We start from the raw sequence: 17,700 nt of genomic DNA, 5'->3' as shown, positions 1-17,700 counted from the left end.
GCATGACTTCAAGTGCCGCCGTCGGACATGTCCGTATGACACCCGACAAGCATTCAATAAGGTCCGTTTCGTCAATGCCTGGTTAGCAGCCATCTGTCAGTTAAGTTCTGGTTAAAAAATTTTCTTTACAGAAAGAAGAAGTCTTAAAGAGGCCATACACGACATACTTGTGTGCACACCGATCGTAAAAAATCAAACATTTTCGCGAACATGGATTGGTATACGCACAAGCCCATACACGAGTAAACCGCAATCGCACACATACCGATCGAACGCACATGTGTGTCGTGTATGGTCACTGTTAGTTAAGTTAACCCGAACAAAACTGACAGATGGCTGCTAACCAGACATTGAAAAAGTGTTCAAAGTCAAAAATCATATATTTAGTATCCTTTTCTTAGGACAACTACTTTAAGCGCTACCTTAAAACTGAAATTCTTAAAAAATACATTAGGAGATATAAAACAAACTTTTAAACTTTGTCTAAGTTGGGTCCCTTCTAAAAATTTAGGGAAATATTCTATAAATTAATAATTGTAAAGTAGTTTTCAAAATTTTAAAGCAGCCTATACAAAACTTTGGTAGTGAACACACTCCTAGTGCAACCCTGTGTTGTTAATGCACTGAAATGTCAACATTGACATTTTTCTCAGATATTTTTCTTTTCCGCTCTACTGTCAAAAACGGAGGTAGGAATATTGCTAATAATTAATAAAAAATCTTTAAAAATCCGAAATAATATAAATAAAAGTGTACCAAAATTATGAGAAAAGCAAAAATACGTATCAATGCTATGTGTTCTAACAAATATTTTTCTTTGTTTCATTTCAAATTTGCTGCGGTTGATAAATTTTGCGCACATCAAATCAAAAATTGGATGAACTTCAAATTCCGATTGGATGTGGTGCAATGGATGTTATCGTGACAAACATCAACAACTATGTGATTTGTTGCACAGATTTAGTAGCATAAAATGGCCAAGTCAAAGAATCACACCAATCACAACCAAAACAGGAAGGCGCATCGTAATGGCATCAAGCGCCCAATCCGCAAGCGTCATGAATCAACTCTTGGTGTAAGTAATTGCATATTAATAAAGTGGTTCAAATTTCATTAGCAACGTTATCCTAATATTTTACAGATGGATGTCAAATTCCTAATCAACCAGCGTTATGCGCGCAAGGGCAATTTGTCTCGCGCTGAGGCCAACCAGCGCTTCGAAGAGCGTGTAGCTGCTCAAGCTGGCAAACCAAAACCCATCAAGCTATAAATATTGTAAAATATCGTTGCGTCAGTGGGTTTTAAAATGTGGGTGGCATTAAATTAAAAATAAAAACAATTTTATACAAAATATCAAATGTAACATTTATTGTATAAGCAACATTCAATAGTAAACACTTAATACTTTGTGGAATGGTATGTGCTCTAACTCTTCTGCGTGCTTGCGTCGGTAGTCCCATAGGAAGTGATCTATTAAAATAGAGTTCACATGTTCCTTATTGAGCTCAATTTCCTTATTATTGAGTTTGTTTAAAATGATGTCTTTTGCCTGCTCCACAATGTATATAGACGCGCCACGAATCTCGACTTCACGTGGATCGCCATTCTCCAAAATTGTATCTTTGCTCAATACTTCGAGTAATTCCGGTTTGTATTCCAAGCTGCCAAAATGTATCAACACTTGTGGTACACGATAGTCGGCAAACATGGTAATTTTTTCAAGGTCATTGAATTTACCTAAGCCCTTACCCTCAAAACAGGACCAAATATCGCCGATAAGAATTTGTGCACGCTTGTACAATGAAACGCGCTTACCCTCGTAATCAGCTTCATCGCGGAAACAGGGAAATTCACTGACCACTAGCTCCAGTAAACGCGCGGCAGAATTATCGGCGGCACGCACCACATTCTCGAACTTGCCTTGCCACTTCTCCAGGAGTCTTTTGCCGACCTCATGCAGGCAAGCGATACGTTGTTCAAACAATGGCACAGACGTCTGGCCATCATCTGAACGAAATACTTTACGCAATGTATCGGCATCGATTGTGGAATAGTATTCAGCGTTGGTGATATCTATGCCCTCCTCCATGGCACGATTTACGGCAGCGCATAAAGCAAAGTAGCCGGTGTAACCGTTGACCTTGTATTTCGTGTAGTCAGCTGCGAATTTTAAAATAAACATACTTTTGTATTTAAGAGTTACAAATGAAAACCTTTAATTGCTTACTTGGCGTCCAGAAGCAGAAATTTAGTGTATCCACCACAAATATCCATTCAATGGCATGTGCATCGGTGGACTTCGGGTGCACATCATTTTGCGAAAAGTTCTTCGGATCGAGTTGCCCAGACTGCAAGCGGGAAATAACCTCATTTGCCAATTTTACAATGCCTTCTGGATATACTGTCAAGTATTTCGCATTTTTGACGATATATTCACCAGATTCGCGTGGACTAAGTGCCATGGCTGACATTAAAGGTGGTTAAGACACGTTAAAGTATTTAAAACCAATACAAAAAATATTTTATACTATGGATTATAAGTATATAAGCTCGCGGTAACTCGCAGAATTTAACAAGAAAGCGGTGCTGAAAGCAAAACGCAACTGGTTTGGTGTTAGGTTAAGTATAGATTTATTTTACCGGCTATTACACCAGAATGCATACTTATTGCATTTACGATTTTGTTGTTCGGTTTACTCATGTTATTTCGACAATGTATACATTCATTGAAAAAAATATAAGTAAGAAATGCAACCGAATCACGGAACAAATCTGTTATTTATTTTTTTTGCATGCAAAAAATTGAAAATTTTGCATTTATTTCCATAATCAAAACAAAACAGCAAAATGTCAATTTTTTCATTCGCTATAAACATTTAGTAGGGTTACCATTTCCATACATAATACAATTAACTGAAAAATTTTATCAATTTAAACAGCTAGCATTAGTCACAATTTTTATTCTGTAATAATAATTATTTTAATGTTTACAATCATATTATAAATATTTTAACATTGTATGTATAATTTTGTAAACAGACAGTATTCATAAAGGATATACAAAAATTTCGATATATATTACATCTATCACGTGCGTTTTTTGTGTTCCTTTACAACACTGCTAGACAGCTGTTTCTTGTTCTCCGTTTTCTTATTATTCGCCCACTGGGGTATGCAACAACACAACAACTATTCATGTAATTATTATGAAGCAGAAAGATTTCAATTTGACATTTTCTTTTTGTAGATTTTGTTGCTTTTGTATTTTAAACACCAATCGTTTTGTCTGTGCTGTCATTTATCGCCACCGCTGTTGTAACACTCCAATCTGAAAAGAGGAAAAATCCAAAATGTTTGTGCTGTGAAAATCATTGCAATAAATAATATTATGTTATTATATTAAATTAAATTTGTGGAAACGTGCGTGAATGTGCCTAATGTAATAATAATACAAAGCGCTAGCCGTGAAACAGGAATTTTCCAAGGAAACCATTCGGAAAGTGCCGTGCTTGTCAAAATTTTCATATAATTTTCGGTAATATTGCTGGGAAGGTCTGTTGCAGCGTAGTAGGGTCGCGAAGTGAAATCCTTTCACATTTCAAAAAAAAAAAAAAAAAAATATCGCAATAGTCTTTAATAAAACACAAAAGAAATTTTTAAGCAAATACAAACATCCTTCAATGTCTCAAAATAATTCAATGTAATTCATAGTCTGTGCAGTTTAGTGTATCAAAAAAAAAGGGTTACGAAAGTGAAGTAATATACAATCCTAATTGGTAAATAGTGGTGTTTGTGTTCAGTATATATAGTAAATGCATAAATAATCTAAATTGGGTTCTGTCAAATGCTCCATAAATTTAGCCTTAGAGTGCGCATGAAGTATTCGTTTCGCATTGTGATCGACGAGACGTGATTTTTTGTACAAATTGTTGCTGTTGTAGAATTTTAAGGTTGATTTACGCAAGCAAGCCAACAACCAATTCGTCGCATCACCACAACGCTGCATCGACAGACATCGACAATAGCCGTGAAAAACGTCATCAGCATCGTTGGTGCCATCATCACTCTCAATTATCCCTGATTTTTTTTATTTATTTTTTGTTTTATTTACTTTTGCTTTGGCACACTGCACTGTGGTCCGAAGCAGTCAAGTAAAACCTAGAGTCTATTAGCTGGCAAACGAACTTTTATGACTGGCGTTGTTAAAGGTAAGTGGATTATTATTTTTTATAATGTTTATGCTAATTCTATTAAGTTATATACCAAAGGGGAACTCTCCATTAACATAGCAGAATAAGATCTTGACAAACAAGTCTTAACTTCGTGTGCAGAAAGTGGAAATTTTCTCAACAAAGCAAAGACATCATATCTTTCAATGAAGTTGGCATCCAATGACAACGTCTAGAAGTTAATTTTATATTTACTTTATCTATTTGCTTGTATAACAATACATATAGACAGTGGCAGGGATAATAAACGTGCTTTGTTCGTACATTGTCAATAATAAAATATGGTGACATTGCAAGTTCTGCAAAGGCGCTAATTGAGCGCTCACAATTTCCGCAACAGTCAAAACGCTATCTGACTATAGCTTCCAGTAAGCTTATTTCACTGTTAAATAAAAGTTAAGCTACGTAAGATGAGCTATATACTCTGTTTTGCCAATTTGTAGTGAAGTGAAAAATTTTAAAGCTCTTTATTATATTGCTTATTGCTAAGCTTGGGAACATTGTAAAAGTTTTTGAAATTTCAAAGTTTATAATTACTTCATTATTTGTGGGTAAGTCGTATTGTTGTTGATATATGGATATATCCATGTTCTATTCATATTCAGATGAATAATTGAGTGCATAAAATAGCAATAATTATTAAGCTGATCTGCTTTGGATATGCGCTTGTTGAAAACTATGTGCAGCTAAAATTTTGAAAATGATTAATTATTCATAACAACTCAGTATTCCTATAAGCAAAAGATCATTTACTCTTCGATAATGTTTAATAAAACATAATTTTTTCACTTTTCGCTACTGATTGACGGTTATATGAGCACTTCGAGTGATGAATTGTATGTTAATAAACCTGGTGGGCAGTAATAAATCAAAATTATGCATTGTAGCTACATTTGTTTGTATGAAGTGATGTGCATATTGTTATATCTATTATATATTACTTTTATTTGGTAATTATTCACACTTTACCATAAATCGCACTTACTTATACTTATTTAAACACAGTCAGTGATCAGTCATGCATACATATATGTATGTATGTGTTTATGAAAAATATAACGTTTCACTCTTATCAATTTGATCGTAACTGTGAAATATGAATATCTTCATTCGATATTGAGCATTGCTGTTGATTTGAAGTGAAGTGATCGACGTTATGTCCACTCACTTGAGAGTATACATATATATCCGTACATAAATAATCATGTACATATGGCATGAGGCCATAAGCTTTTGCACTTGGAAATATTAGCCAGCATAAGGATTGATAGACCTTCCTCGTGTTACATTTAGTCTCTTTAGCGATAAGATTGCCATTAGCAAATATCACTATCGCACACTTGAGGTCTGTGCTTGTATGTATAAGTGCACATATTCATCATATTTATGTATGTATGTATGTATATTTGTGTGCGTTTTGTATATAGTATTAATTAACTTTTATATACGAGGCTGATATACATATGTACATATGTATATATATGTAGCAAATGATTCTTAATTCTGAATGCAAATGTTTGCCATACATTTTCTCATGGAAACTGCCGAAGAATAATTGTCTAAAATAACTTTAATTGCTATATTTACATACGAATATTGTATTTAACTTGCTCACATAGCCGTAGAGAAGAAACTGGGACTGAAATGAATTATGGGAGCAAGAATTTTAAAATTTTGTTAGCCTTAAAAGTTCCTTGTTAATAATAAGCAATTATATTTAAAACAATTATTTAATTTGTTGAACTCCAAATTTGATTAAAAATCATAAATTTGTTTTAATTTTTTATATAAATCATTTTTTTTATATTTTGTTAATAACCCTCCGAAAATACTCCTCAACGCACACCTCTGTTGCGTCTTTCAGTGCTAATCACTTGTGTAAATTGAACAAATACAATACATGGAAGGCATTTGCCTGGAAAAATATATAACAAGCAGATAATTGCATTGTTAACATATTTGAAATTAATATGTTTCCTGGGATGCTCGAATTTAATTGCGCTAATTATAATTATTATAAATGTTTTATTTTGTAATATTTAGAGCGAATGCTAAATAATTAAAAAAAAAAAATTATACGATTTATTTATAAAATTCTATTCTAAAATTGCACGCAGCTGTTATTGGCTAAATTGCAATGATATTCTAATTGGCAAATCGCGTTTTTATATCTTATTACGTATGTTTGTATGTATAGATTATATTTTATTACAACAGCAGCACATAAATTCGACATTTATTATAACAATTAGTATATTTTACGTAATCACTTGTTGTGTTCTTGTTAATGAAAAGGGCAAATATTTAAGGTAATGGTTTGAGGTAAATTCCATATGGGCAAATAAAAGCAAAATGTCAAACATTAACTGCCAGCTGTTCGATTTCATGTGCCAATAGAAATATCGCCACCAATTCAGAATGCTTGTGCAATAAAAAAGCAATAATATTTAGTTTTCAACAAAATTTATTTAATTTTACAGTCTTCAACAAAATTAATTAAATTTTTAGTTTTTCACATATATCTTTAATTATTAAATACCAATGTTTGTCTTAAATGAGTATAAGCTTTCTTTCTTTAATTTTATACACACACACAAATTTATAAACTTGTATAACCTGTGCAAATGGTTTTGTGGGTAAATAGAAAATATAAAATTAATCTTATTTGACAATCGCTATCAACAATTAATTTATCTGTATATGTAATTTGCTGTTTGCGTAACAATACTTCATCGGTCACATCAACTTAAATGATGGAGACCTTTGGAATAAATTTCCAGCTCGTCACTTTATTCTCCACGCAAGTGCTTTGCCGAACAATGGTGTAAATCTTTAAATTTGCGTGCAAAAATAATAATATTGAAGTTCAATTATTTAGGGTTAGTTTTTTAAATCTCGCAAAGATTATGCTTAGTTTTATAGAAGCTTTAGAATATCCTATCTGAAAAATAATATCCATAAACAAGGTTTAAATTCAGATTATGCGTATAATACAAATAAATAGGGCAGACCTTTAATTAACACTTTTATTTTGGTTGCTATGTGAAGTTAATAATTTACTATCAAAATACATTGTGCGGTCAACAATTTAGGAAACCTTGCTAATTCATAATTCACTAAATAACAATCACATTGATAACGTGTTAGCGTAAAAATTGCAGCATATAAAGTTGTGGTTAGAATTTTTTTCTTTTTTGTATTTGTATTAAATATATATGTATGTATACATATACAAGGTCTGTCGCAAAAGAAACAGGCCTGTTAAAAAAAAACAACAAAAAAATAATATTTTTCAAAAGTTATATTTTTTTATTCAAAGTAGTTTCCTTGTGCTTCGATTCAGCGTTTAGTAGCATTTCAAATGAGTGTTTAAGGTAATTTTTTCGGAATACTCTTGAGAATATCGGTCGTCGCCTTTTGGATAGCTGAAATGTCTTGAAACCAGTGTCCTTTCATGGGCAAATGAAGTTTTCCAAATAGGTAAAAATCACAGGGTGCCAGTTCAGGTGAGTAGGGTGAGTGATTAATGGTTAATATGGAGTTTTTTGTCAAAAAATCAGTGACAAGCGTCGACCGATAACACGGCGCAATATCGTGCAACAGGCGCCAGGACCCTTCCTCACGGAATTGTGGTCGAGCACGACGAATGCGTGACAAAAGACGCTTCATAACACCAAGGTAAAACACAGCATTAATCGTTTGGCCAGGTGGGACGAACTCTCGGTGTACAATACCCTCGGAATCGTAAAAACAAATCAACATTGTCTTTATTTTTGACTTCTGAAGACGATTTTGGCCGGCCCGACTTCTGATCGTCACAGAGGTCCTCACGACCTTCTTGGAATCGCTTAAACCACTCATGCACATTACTACGGGATAGGCACTGATCACCATAAACTTTTTCATCATTTGAAATGTTTCAGCAAACGTTTTCCCAAGTTTAAAACAAAATTTGCTCTTTGTTCAAAATGCATTTTACGACCGATGACCAAAAGCTGCTGTCACTTTTTGATCGATAACATCGATTGTAGTTATCTAATTGTCTTAAAATTTTTACGAAATGTCAACAAGAGATCAAACTTTTTATTTCATATACCCAGCAATAGGTGGCGCCACCAGAAACAGTTATATTTAAAAAGTTCTGTTTCTTTTGCGACAGACCTTGTATACATACATTAGAGCGGGTCGATTTACAGGGAGCCAAAAAAACGGAAAAATCGCGTATGCGGTAAATGATCTACGAATCATTCTGAGCAACTCTGCCTAAGTGACTATGGGCCTAAAACCGGTTTCGAGTCAGAAATTTTTAAGGCGAAATTTCAAAAATCCAGGTTAAAATTCAACCCTCAAACCCCTCAATTTAGCCGTGATGCTGCCAGAGCAGATCGTTTCCAAGAAATGGTAATGCTTATCTATCGAATATTACTCTTTAAAATGCCTATAAAGTAGACTCCGCGGCATCGACATTCCCATAACGTGTGTATATACAAAAATCGAATTAGAAAGAGTTGCACATCTCTATTGAGTGAATTTTCAAACGACGACGACGACGACGAATTGCGCGCGAATTAAATAGAAATCAGCAACAAATTGATACTAATTTTGATACAAACACCGCCAAATGAGAAATTGAAATAACAAACAATGAAATATGCCGATATATCAGGCAAAGGAAGGTACCGTACCAGCATGTATCGGATATCTAACTTGGAGACGTCGTTCTTATGTTCGTCTTTTGCGATAAGTGAGTGTAAATATCATCCGTTGTTATTTTTTTTTGTTTAGCACTTCAATATTAGCATGATATTTGCCACAGAGCGCCGACTCTCGAGTCTAATTTTGTGTTTTGCGCGACTGACAACGAGCTGTTCAGTTTATCTGCGCTGCATTCGAGTTATCTCTTAGTTAGCTTTTAAAGATCTTATAAACAGTGCAGTTTTATTGTCTAAGCTCGTGCGCGCCGCTATAAACTGTATATGTAACTGTATGGCGTGTACGAAGAGCGAGTAACTCTGTTGTTGAGCCTTTGCTATCCATACTTATTTCACTGCAAATGTCAAGCGTATAACCATCGACACCGGGTGATTGCAATTTCAACTGTGTGACCGTAAGGAGAAAAAAAAAACTAAAACAAAAACAGTTAAATATACATACATACATAGAGTAAACATTGTTAAGTTATGGAAGAGCAGTTATCTGTCTTCACAGTCTCGTATTTCGTGGATACGCTTTATCAGTCAACATCTCCGCCAGACTGGAAGGAGGTAAGTGTCGGCAAACAAACTAACAGGTTATGCTGATTTGCCTATGGCGAGGTGTAAACAATCAAAATACATATGTCACAAGATGTGGCTTAATTTTGTTGCCAAAATAAATTGCATATATGTATATAATCGTTCGTAGTGATCACACGAATTAATCGTTATGTGGGAGATATCTGAGACGTTATTTTTCGATTTTTAGAAATTTCTGAAGATTATTGAAAATGAAAAAATACGTTGAATGAAGATATAACGAAACAAAGCTATACTATCCTGTTATGAGTACGTACTAATATTTTTAGCGCCAAAAACTGGCCTGCTTTTTTAAATTTTTTTTTGTTTTATGACAGAAGTGTTTCGCAAAATAAGTGTAACTTGGTTTTTCAGCTTAAGTTAATATGTAAAGATTATTAATATACAGTGGTGGCTACAGAAATAGCACCGTTGCTATCACCAGGGACTCTGAAAATAATAAAAAAACCACCAGCGAATATAATATGGACAGTCCCACTACTGTCGGATCTAAATAACCAAAACGGACCCGGATGTTTATCCGACCAAGGTCTATCAAGTCAGCATCATTCCTCACGATTATTTCAACAATGTTTTCTGGCGTTAAAACAACAACAACATACATTGGATAAAAATATCGAACAAAGAATTTGTCTCAAATTTGGTATTTAGAACCAAAATTTCGTGTGCGGAATCGTTGCGAATGTTGAAAAAGACTTACGGTGATTCACAAGCCTAAGAGAGGCACAAATTCTTCAAAGACGAGACGAGTTAAAGACATTCCTCGTGCTGGGCCTCTTCAACTGTTGAAAATGTTAAAAAAATTGAAGGATATGGTGCTTGAAAATCGTCAGATAAGTGCTAGAGAGATGACAAGAGAGCTCAGCATCTCTCGCTTGTTCTTTCAAATGATTTTGGTGGATATTTTGGGTATGAAATGCGCGACTCCTCCCGATAAAGCTGAATTTTCTTCAAAAAGAATACCGTAAACAGGTCTCTTTGAACATGTTTGATCGTACGATTTGCGATCGCACATTCATGGAGAGCCGATGAGCCATGGGTTTATGAGTTTGACATGAAAAGTAGTCAACAATCATCGGAATGGAAGGAAAAAAATTAGTCGAAACCGAAAAAACGCGCCAAAACTGCTCAAAAATCATGGTGATGCTCATTGTTTTTTCGATATTCGTACTTTGGTGGATCATGAATTTGTTCCAGATGAATAGGGGGTCAATAGAGACTTCTATTTAACCGTATTGAGGCAACATTCGTCGAAAATGACCGGATTTGTGGAAGAATAATTCATGGAAATTATGCACCATCACATCGAGCACGATCAACCACCGTATTCAGCAGATTTGGCTCCGTGTGATTTTTTCTTGTTCCACAAACTGAAATTGTCGCTCCGTGGAACGCGTTTTCAGTCGATCGAAGAGATAAAACAAAACTCGCTGAAGAAGCTGAAAGCCATCCCAAAAAGTGCTCATTAAAATTGTTTCGAGGACTAGTGTATTATAATAAGTGTATTACATGTGATGGGGATTACCTTGAAGGCAAAAAAATAAATATTGATGAATAATTAAATATTTTGCGTTTTACTAACAATTTCCGCGTACTTTTTTATCACAATGCATATCTGGAACTATTTTTTGAAATTTGCTGAGAATATCTGGTTTTCAAAAAATATATAAATTTGTTAATATAATTTCGAAATAAGATACTCGTGTTGTTTCAATATGCTTCTCAATAAAAAACTGGTTTAGTTTGCTTTCAATAATTTCAACTATAAAATTATGCTGAGTTATTTATGTGCTCACCACTGTAGAATTGTTTATATTTAGCTTGCTGCTTTAAATAGTCATATCTATATATGTACATATTTACATACATACATACATACATAAATATGTATATATTGTTTAAAAATAATTGACACAGTAGAAATGCGTTTTCTACTTAAATATCACGAGACACTTTTTAAAGTAAAACATCTGCTTTTATGTCAACTTAGGCAATCCTAAGGCGAAATGTTACAAGTAAACTATTAAAAATTAGTAAACATATCCTAATTAACTGCCTAACGGCTTCTGTTGGTAAAATATACATATATATTTTTTGCTAAATTTAGAAGTTTCTATAATTTTACAGCAATTATTGCGACGAATTTTTCGAACGCCTTCTATTTGCATTAAAAACTGCATTCTACGTGCTAAGTGTCAAGTGTGACAGCGCGAGAGAAAAATAAAAACAAAATGCAAAGTTTACTCTTCTGCCGCGCTCAATCATTATTATTACTTGTAAGCACTGGCTAATCAACAATATTTGCCTTTTTTACTGCTTAACAATTAAGTTTTGTACTTTCAAGAGCAAAAAAAATTGCATTTTTCAACACATCGCTAATTTTTTAAGCGAATGACAGCTGTTGACTGCCCACTTTGTTGACACTTAACTCAATTGAAGGGCAATTGACTGCGTCTAACGTGAGGTAACTCAAACGAAATGCCACTTTTGTGGTATTTTTTCAATGGTAATGGCTAGGCAAATAAGATAATATTATGAAACTGCTATTAATGCTTATTTTATCATTCTGTCCTCTTTGAGTAAGAGCAAATGCTGAATATTCCTACAGTTCGTGTGTTAAAAATTATATTGAGTTTCAAAAATTCTCTTCAGCCTTTCATTTTTTAATTTTTTCATATTCTTTTAAATGACAGCAGCTTTCTCAAAACCTCCGTATAAGTTTTTGTTTTATTGATGATCTTTTCATCGGACCAAAAATTTCTTTATGTTCTCTAATAGCAAAATTTTTTAAAAATAATTATTTTTCTTTGCCAAATACTATTCAGTGAACGGTATCTATCTGTATTCCCTGTGCTCAAAAGCAGTCGGCCTAATTTGTTTGAGTAACTGCCTGATTTTGTGATTATTCCAAAACTAAATCAGAGCCTCGCCTATACTTTGACCTTAATATTCTAAGGGATTCATATTTTCTGATATCCAATTTGACCTTAAGAAATTTATATTTTCTGAAATCCAATCTGAATTTGACCTTTTTTGAAATCCGTTAGACCTTTGCGGTCTAAAAGTTGAGTAAAACGTGTTGCAACTACTCAATCTCTAATTCAATTATTAAATTTTTCTCTCCATTTAACATTTGACCGATTTTTACCACGAATGAACCTTCGTCGTAAGTTTACATGTTCGACAGACTAGGGTCTCGTAGTTTCTAAGCTACATTTATGCACGAAAAAATTTAGAAACATTAATCGATTATTTGAATTCAAAAATCGATATTGGATTAAAAATCGATTAATCGATTTCAAAGCTACACTATAGGCTTTAAAATTAGAAACTTTAATCTAATATTTGATTAAAAAAATCGATACTGGATTAAAAAAATCGATTAATCGATTTCAAATCTAAATTTTAAAGCTGCACATATAGGTATTAAGATTAGAAACATTAATCGATTATTTTATTTAAAATTTTTTTCGTTTAAAAAAATCGATTAATTGATTTCAATGTTGCAATAATAAGCATTAAGATTAAAAACATTGATCGGTTATTTTATTTAAAAAACCAGTATTTGAGGAAAAGTCGATTAATCGATTTTGAAGCTGCACTTATAGTTGCTAAGGTTAGAAACATTAATCGGTTATTTTATTTGAAAAATCGGTATTTTATGAAAAAATTGCTTAATCAATTTCAAAGCTGAACTTATAGGCATTAAGATTAGAAACATTAGTTGACTTCAAAGGAAACTTACAGTTCGTTTATTTGATTAAAAGAAATCGATTAAATTGTGCGTGATTTCTTGTTCGGTGTAATCGCACCATTGGTAGAGTTATTTCAAGTTATCTATTCAATTATTTTGGGTCTCTAAGACCTAACTATTGCAAACTCAACTTGTCTTATTTTACACTTACAAAGATTTAACATCTGTTTATTTTGATATCATTAATAAAATTTTTAGTTTTGAATTTCGAAAACTAGCGATTAATTTCTTTCGATTTATCGATTATTTGGTTGTTGTCAAAAGTGTCATTTATAATTGTCAAATTTTTACTATTGAATGCTACACGTAGAATAAATAAAACCTCAATGAGATACCTTGCATTTCTGACATGTTTTGTTTTTTTGATAGTTGTCAAAAGCTTCATTTATAAGTGTCAAATTTCACCACAGAAAAAATAAAAACATTAAAAACTCAAGAACGACCTCACTGAGAGACCCTGTATTTCTAAATTGTTTTTTTTTTTGACAGTTAGTTTTATGAAAGCATTGTTATCTATAAATTTTAAATGTTTACGATTATTTTTTTTACCAAAACCAATATACTTTCATATGCACCCTGTATATTTCAGTTGCTTAGTTCAAATTAAATCATCTATTTCGTAATTTTGTTACTGATAACTTGAGCAAAGTGTTTTATATAATTGTTTCATAAAGAGTGTTTCACTTCTAAGTTTAGTCGGACTAGCTGATGCATAATAAATTTGCGAATATTTTTGTACATATTTACATATGTATGTTTGTATGTATAAGTACTTCTTAGTTAAAAGTAGTTTTTAGGTAGATTTCTTTAATTTTTTTATTATTATAAGTGAGTAATGCGTTGAGTGTAATAACGGAAGGAACCATTAACTCATATTCACACATTTAAATATACATACCTACTAACTGATCACTTCCTAAATATAAACGCCTAAAAATATGCAAGCTGTTGTTGGCGATGCGAAAATAACTGTTATGTGTGGAAAAAACTACATACATCCATATGTATATAAAATGGAGCCATATTTATACATATCGGAGGACTTTTGACAAAACAACTCATTGGCTTTAGCAGTGTTTGCTTGAAAGACACTTGAATTGATCTCTTATAGAAACATTAAACATTTGAAATTACATTTTAGAAAGATGTGTTAAGCACACAATGACCGATTTGCAAAATTTTAAAGCTAGCTTTAGTTGAAAATTAATAAATAAATTAATATTATAAGACTTCTATACACACTGCTATGAGCAAAAAATAGTAAGACTTTCTTCATAATTTTAAAATTCTTATATTATTCCTCAAAATCTATGTCGTCCCTCTCAAAGTAATCCTCCTTGGCTACAATACACTTGGACCAACGTTTTCTCCAATCCTCGAAACAGTTGTTAAAATCAATTTCCGGAATAGCATTTCATTATCACGGATAAAAAACCAAGAGTTGTCGGCTCATAATTCCGACCTCTTTTTACGAATAGCTTCGCGCAAATGACTCTTAACACTCAAATAGTATTCCCTGTTAACAGTTTGGCCGGTGGGAAGGTATTCGGAGGGCACCACTCCTCTATAATCGAAAAAAAAAAACTGTCAACATAACCTTAATTTTTGACGTGGTTTTTCTTCGGCTCACTTTTGCCACGATTTTCGGCCGATTGATAGTCGGTTTTCGGGTCGTAAGCATAGATCTAAGATACATCGTCAGTAATAATACATTTCATGACATCTTGGTAGTCGAAAAGCATTGTTTCACTGACGTTAACGCGACGCTGTTTTTCAAAAAAATCGCGTGATTTTGGAACCAATCGTGCTATCACTTTTCTTGAGCACAAATGATCTCTCAAATTGGTTTTCACTGATCCTTTCGATTTTCCAACGATGCCAGTAAGATCTTTGAATGTTAATCGTCGATTCTTAAGTACCAAAACCTTTATTTTAATGACGTGTTGATCATCAGTTGATTTTGATGCCCGTCCTGGACGTGGTTCGTCGTTAACGCGTTCCCGGTCATCTTTGAATAATTTGTACCAATCAAAAAGACTTGCTTGCCAATTACAATTACCACTGAAGGTCTTTTCCAACATTCTGTATCTTTCGGCACTAGAAGTTCGATTCCGCACACAATATTTAATGGAACTTCTTTGTTGAACAATTTCACTCATCGCAAAAGCGATGAATGAGTTAAATAATGTTCGTAAAAAAATAAAAAAAAAATATGAATTTTTTATATGAAAGTACTTGCATATCTTGCATATTGTCTAACTTAATTAACTAACGAACTCACCAAAGCAATAATTCGTTTAAATTAATTAATTAGTATGTTTCACTATGTGTAGGTGAATTCTTTGACAGATGATAAGCGGCCTGTTTGCCTTTCTTTTAATTGTGAAAAAATACTGTTCTTTTAAAACACTGGCAATGAATTTGTCTATGTTAAACTGTATTTTTTGTAGTTTCATATGAGAATAATTTTAATACATTTTTCGAATAACGGTAACAAAAACCGCAACAAAATTAAAATCGCATTATGCACTATGTAGTTTTTTTGGAATATATTATAATTTTATTTACTTTATTTTTCGCTTTTTACACTTGCTTTGAACAACGCCACATACAACAATATACAAGTATTTCAGTATCACCTTGTTCGTTTCAGTCGCGTAGCTATGAAAGACTGATTTAAGTGTAACTAATACAAAGCTTTGCTAAAATTGATATTTTACTATTTCGTCAATTCAATAAACGGCATCAGTATATGTATAGTATAGTATATATACATAAGTAGGTATGTCTGTACAGCTGTGTTCATTAAAATAGTAGTGCTCTTAATATAAAAATGTGTCTTTCACAAAAATAGTAGTGCCTTGTTTGTTGAAGGTAAAACAGGAAAAAAATTCAATGAAACATTAAAATTTCAGCTAGTAAATGTTTTCGATTGACTAGTGCTTGGTTGTAAAGCCTTAATTTTTTAATTCATTCATAAACCGACGTTGCATAGAGTCTTTTAGATACTGACAACGCTTCATGCTATATGTTTCCTTGACCACCAGCCAAAGTTGTGTTCTGTTTGATGGATTTGCCGTTACGATAACTCGTTTAACGCATAAATTTTTGTTTGGAATCAGGTCTAGTGTCTGCTTGGCCTAGACATAACGTCGATCTTTTCACTCCTTAGCTAATTTGATCGTTTGTTTTGGGTTGTTATCCTGCTCCAACGTCCTTTTTATAGAGATTTCCCATCTAGCAAATGATAACAACATCTTTTAATAGGTTTACATACAATATTTGATCCATGATACTATAGATTGACGCCGTTTTTTCAATGTCTGGTTAACAGCCAACTGTCATGACAGCCCTCCACTGTAGGCAAAAAATAATAAGACCTTTTACTTTAAATTTCGAACGAAAACAAATTCGTCGAAATACTATTTTTCTAGGTCGGTATGACTGTCCGTGACATTTGTGCCAATTGTCACATCTAAATAATTATTAGTGTTTAGTATACGCTTGTCTTTCTGAAGAAAAGGCGTTCGGTTATAATTGTTTGTCGCGAGCAACTGTTTTTGATTGGGACAAATTATTCGATATTCCATCGGACGGCCATCAACAGCAACTTCTGAACAACACGTCAATAAAATAAAGGAATTGGTGCTTGAGAATCAAAAATTAACAGTCAGACTGACATCGTTGGAACATCGAAAGTATCATTTAAAGCCATTTTGAAAGATCATTTGGACCTAAGAAAAGTAAAAGCACGTTTGGTGCCAAAATCACTAAATTTTTTTGAAAAACAGCATCGCATTAACGTCTGGAAACAATGCTTTCCGACTACCAGGATGTCATGAGACCTATTTTTATTGACGATGAGTCTTGGATCTATGCTTACGGCCCGGAAACAGACGATCAATTGACCGAATATCGTGGCAAAGGTGAGCCGAAGCTGAAAAAACCACGTCAAAGCAATCAAAAATCAAGGTTATGTTGTCGGTTTTTTTTTGATTATTGCGGTGTGGGGCACTCTGAATCCCTTCCGACCGTATAATCTGTCAACAAGGAATACTATTTGAGTGTTATGCGTCGTTTGCGCGAAGCTATTCGTAAAAATAGGCCGAAATTATGAGCGAACAACTCTTGGTTTTGGCACCACGATAACGCACCGTCGTATACTGCGCTTATTTTGTCGTGAGTTTTCGCCAAGCTTTCAACCAATATCGTTCCGCAACCACCGTATTCGCCTAGTTTTTTTTATAATTTGAAGTGTGTATTGGCAAGTCAGTATACCATATGTTAAAAAACTATTTTCATGAACACAACTGTAAATTTGATATTTACATGCGAATTAGGGCGTTAGCAAATCGTTTGATAAATATAGGAGTTAAATTTTACCAATTATTTCAGAAAATGTTTTTGAAAAAATTGTTCTTTC

General features: G+C 33.2%; 3 protein-coding genes and 1 long non-coding RNA gene across 7 annotated transcripts in view; 2 read left to right on the top strand and 2 right to left on the bottom strand.

The window, feature by feature from the left end:
• The first annotated feature begins 598 nt into the window (after positions 1-598).
• Positions 599-1,351, top strand: LOC126756369 (60S ribosomal protein L29). Its single transcript, XM_050469401.1, has 3 exons — positions 599-689; positions 959-1,075; positions 1,142-1,351. Exons 2-3 carry the CDS (start codon positions 974-976, stop codon positions 1,268-1,270), a joined length of 231 nt encoding a protein of 76 aa, XP_050325358.1. The 5' UTR covers positions 599-689; positions 959-973; the 3' UTR covers positions 1,271-1,351.
• Positions 1,340-2,804, bottom strand: LOC126756367 (queuosine salvage protein). 3 transcript variants are annotated; one of them, XM_050469392.1, is made up of 3 exons: positions 2,641-2,804; positions 2,228-2,464; positions 1,340-2,160 (listed from the first exon to the last, which is right to left on the bottom strand). In XM_050469392.1, exons 1-3 carry the CDS (start codon positions 2,699-2,701, stop codon positions 1,385-1,387), a joined length of 1,074 nt encoding a protein of 357 aa, XP_050325349.1. In that variant the 5' UTR covers positions 2,702-2,804; the 3' UTR covers positions 1,340-1,384. The 3 variants fall into 3 exon arrangements, with proteins under 3 accessions (XP_050325349.1, XP_050325351.1, XP_050325350.1); XM_050469394.1 differs by having other exon boundaries at positions 2,228-2,586; positions 2,641-2,656; XM_050469393.1 differs by having other exon boundaries at positions 2,228-2,796.
• Positions 2,805-2,930: 126 nt separating this feature from the next.
• On the bottom strand, positions 2,931-15,836 carry LOC126756370 (uncharacterized). Its single transcript, XR_007666576.1, has 2 exons — positions 15,559-15,836; positions 2,931-3,328 (listed from the first exon to the last, which is right to left on the bottom strand). It is a non-coding gene; the product is annotated as an uncharacterized LOC126756370 (long non-coding RNA).
• Positions 3,322-17,700, top strand: part of LOC126756363 (kinase D-interacting substrate of 220 kDa) — a 91,127-nt gene continuing 76,748 nt past the window's right edge. Inside the window, exon 1 of one of the 2 annotated variants that reach the window (XM_050469375.1) lies at positions 3,322-4,208. Coding sequence is in view for 1 of the 2 variants with exons in the window: in XM_050469373.1 (XP_050325330.1) it covers positions 9,410-9,493 (84 nt within the window). In the remaining variant the exon portion in view is untranslated. Of the gene's footprint in view, positions 4,209-9,267; positions 9,494-17,700 lie in introns of those variants that run through there. The other variant, XM_050469373.1, reaches the window with a different exon arrangement.

This window comes from Bactrocera neohumeralis, chromosome 4, assembly GCF_024586455.1.
Source record: "Bactrocera neohumeralis isolate Rockhampton chromosome 4, APGP_CSIRO_Bneo_wtdbg2-racon-allhic-juicebox.fasta_v2, whole genome shotgun sequence".
Lineage (NCBI taxonomy): Eukaryota > Metazoa > Arthropoda > Insecta > Diptera > Tephritidae > Bactrocera > Bactrocera neohumeralis.
This window is presented reverse-complemented; position numbering and strand designations above follow the sequence as displayed.

What these genes read in the sequence shown, in the direction of transcription:
- LOC126756369 (XM_050469401.1), top strand. Translation starts at nt 974, where the DNA reads ATGGCCAAGTCAAAGAATCACACCAATCACAACCAAAACAGGAAGGCG. An exon ending in GTCATGAATCAACTCTTGGT is followed by an intron (nt 1,076 to 1,141) that starts GTAAGTAATTGC and finishes AATATTTTACAG; the next exon opens with ATGGATGTCAAATTCCTAAT.
- LOC126756367 (XM_050469392.1), bottom strand. Translation starts at nt 2,701, where the DNA reads ATGAGTAAACCGAACAACAAAATCGTAAATGCAATAAGTATGCATTCT. An exon ending in GCATTCTGGTGTAATAGCCG is followed by an intron (nt 2,465 to 2,640) that starts GTAAAATAAATC and finishes CTTTAATGTCAG; the next exon opens with CCATGGCACTTAGTCCACGC. An exon ending in TTTCTGCTTCTGGACGCCAA is followed by an intron (nt 2,161 to 2,227) that starts GTAAGCAATTAA and finishes TAAAATTCGCAG; the next exon opens with CTGACTACACGAAATACAAG.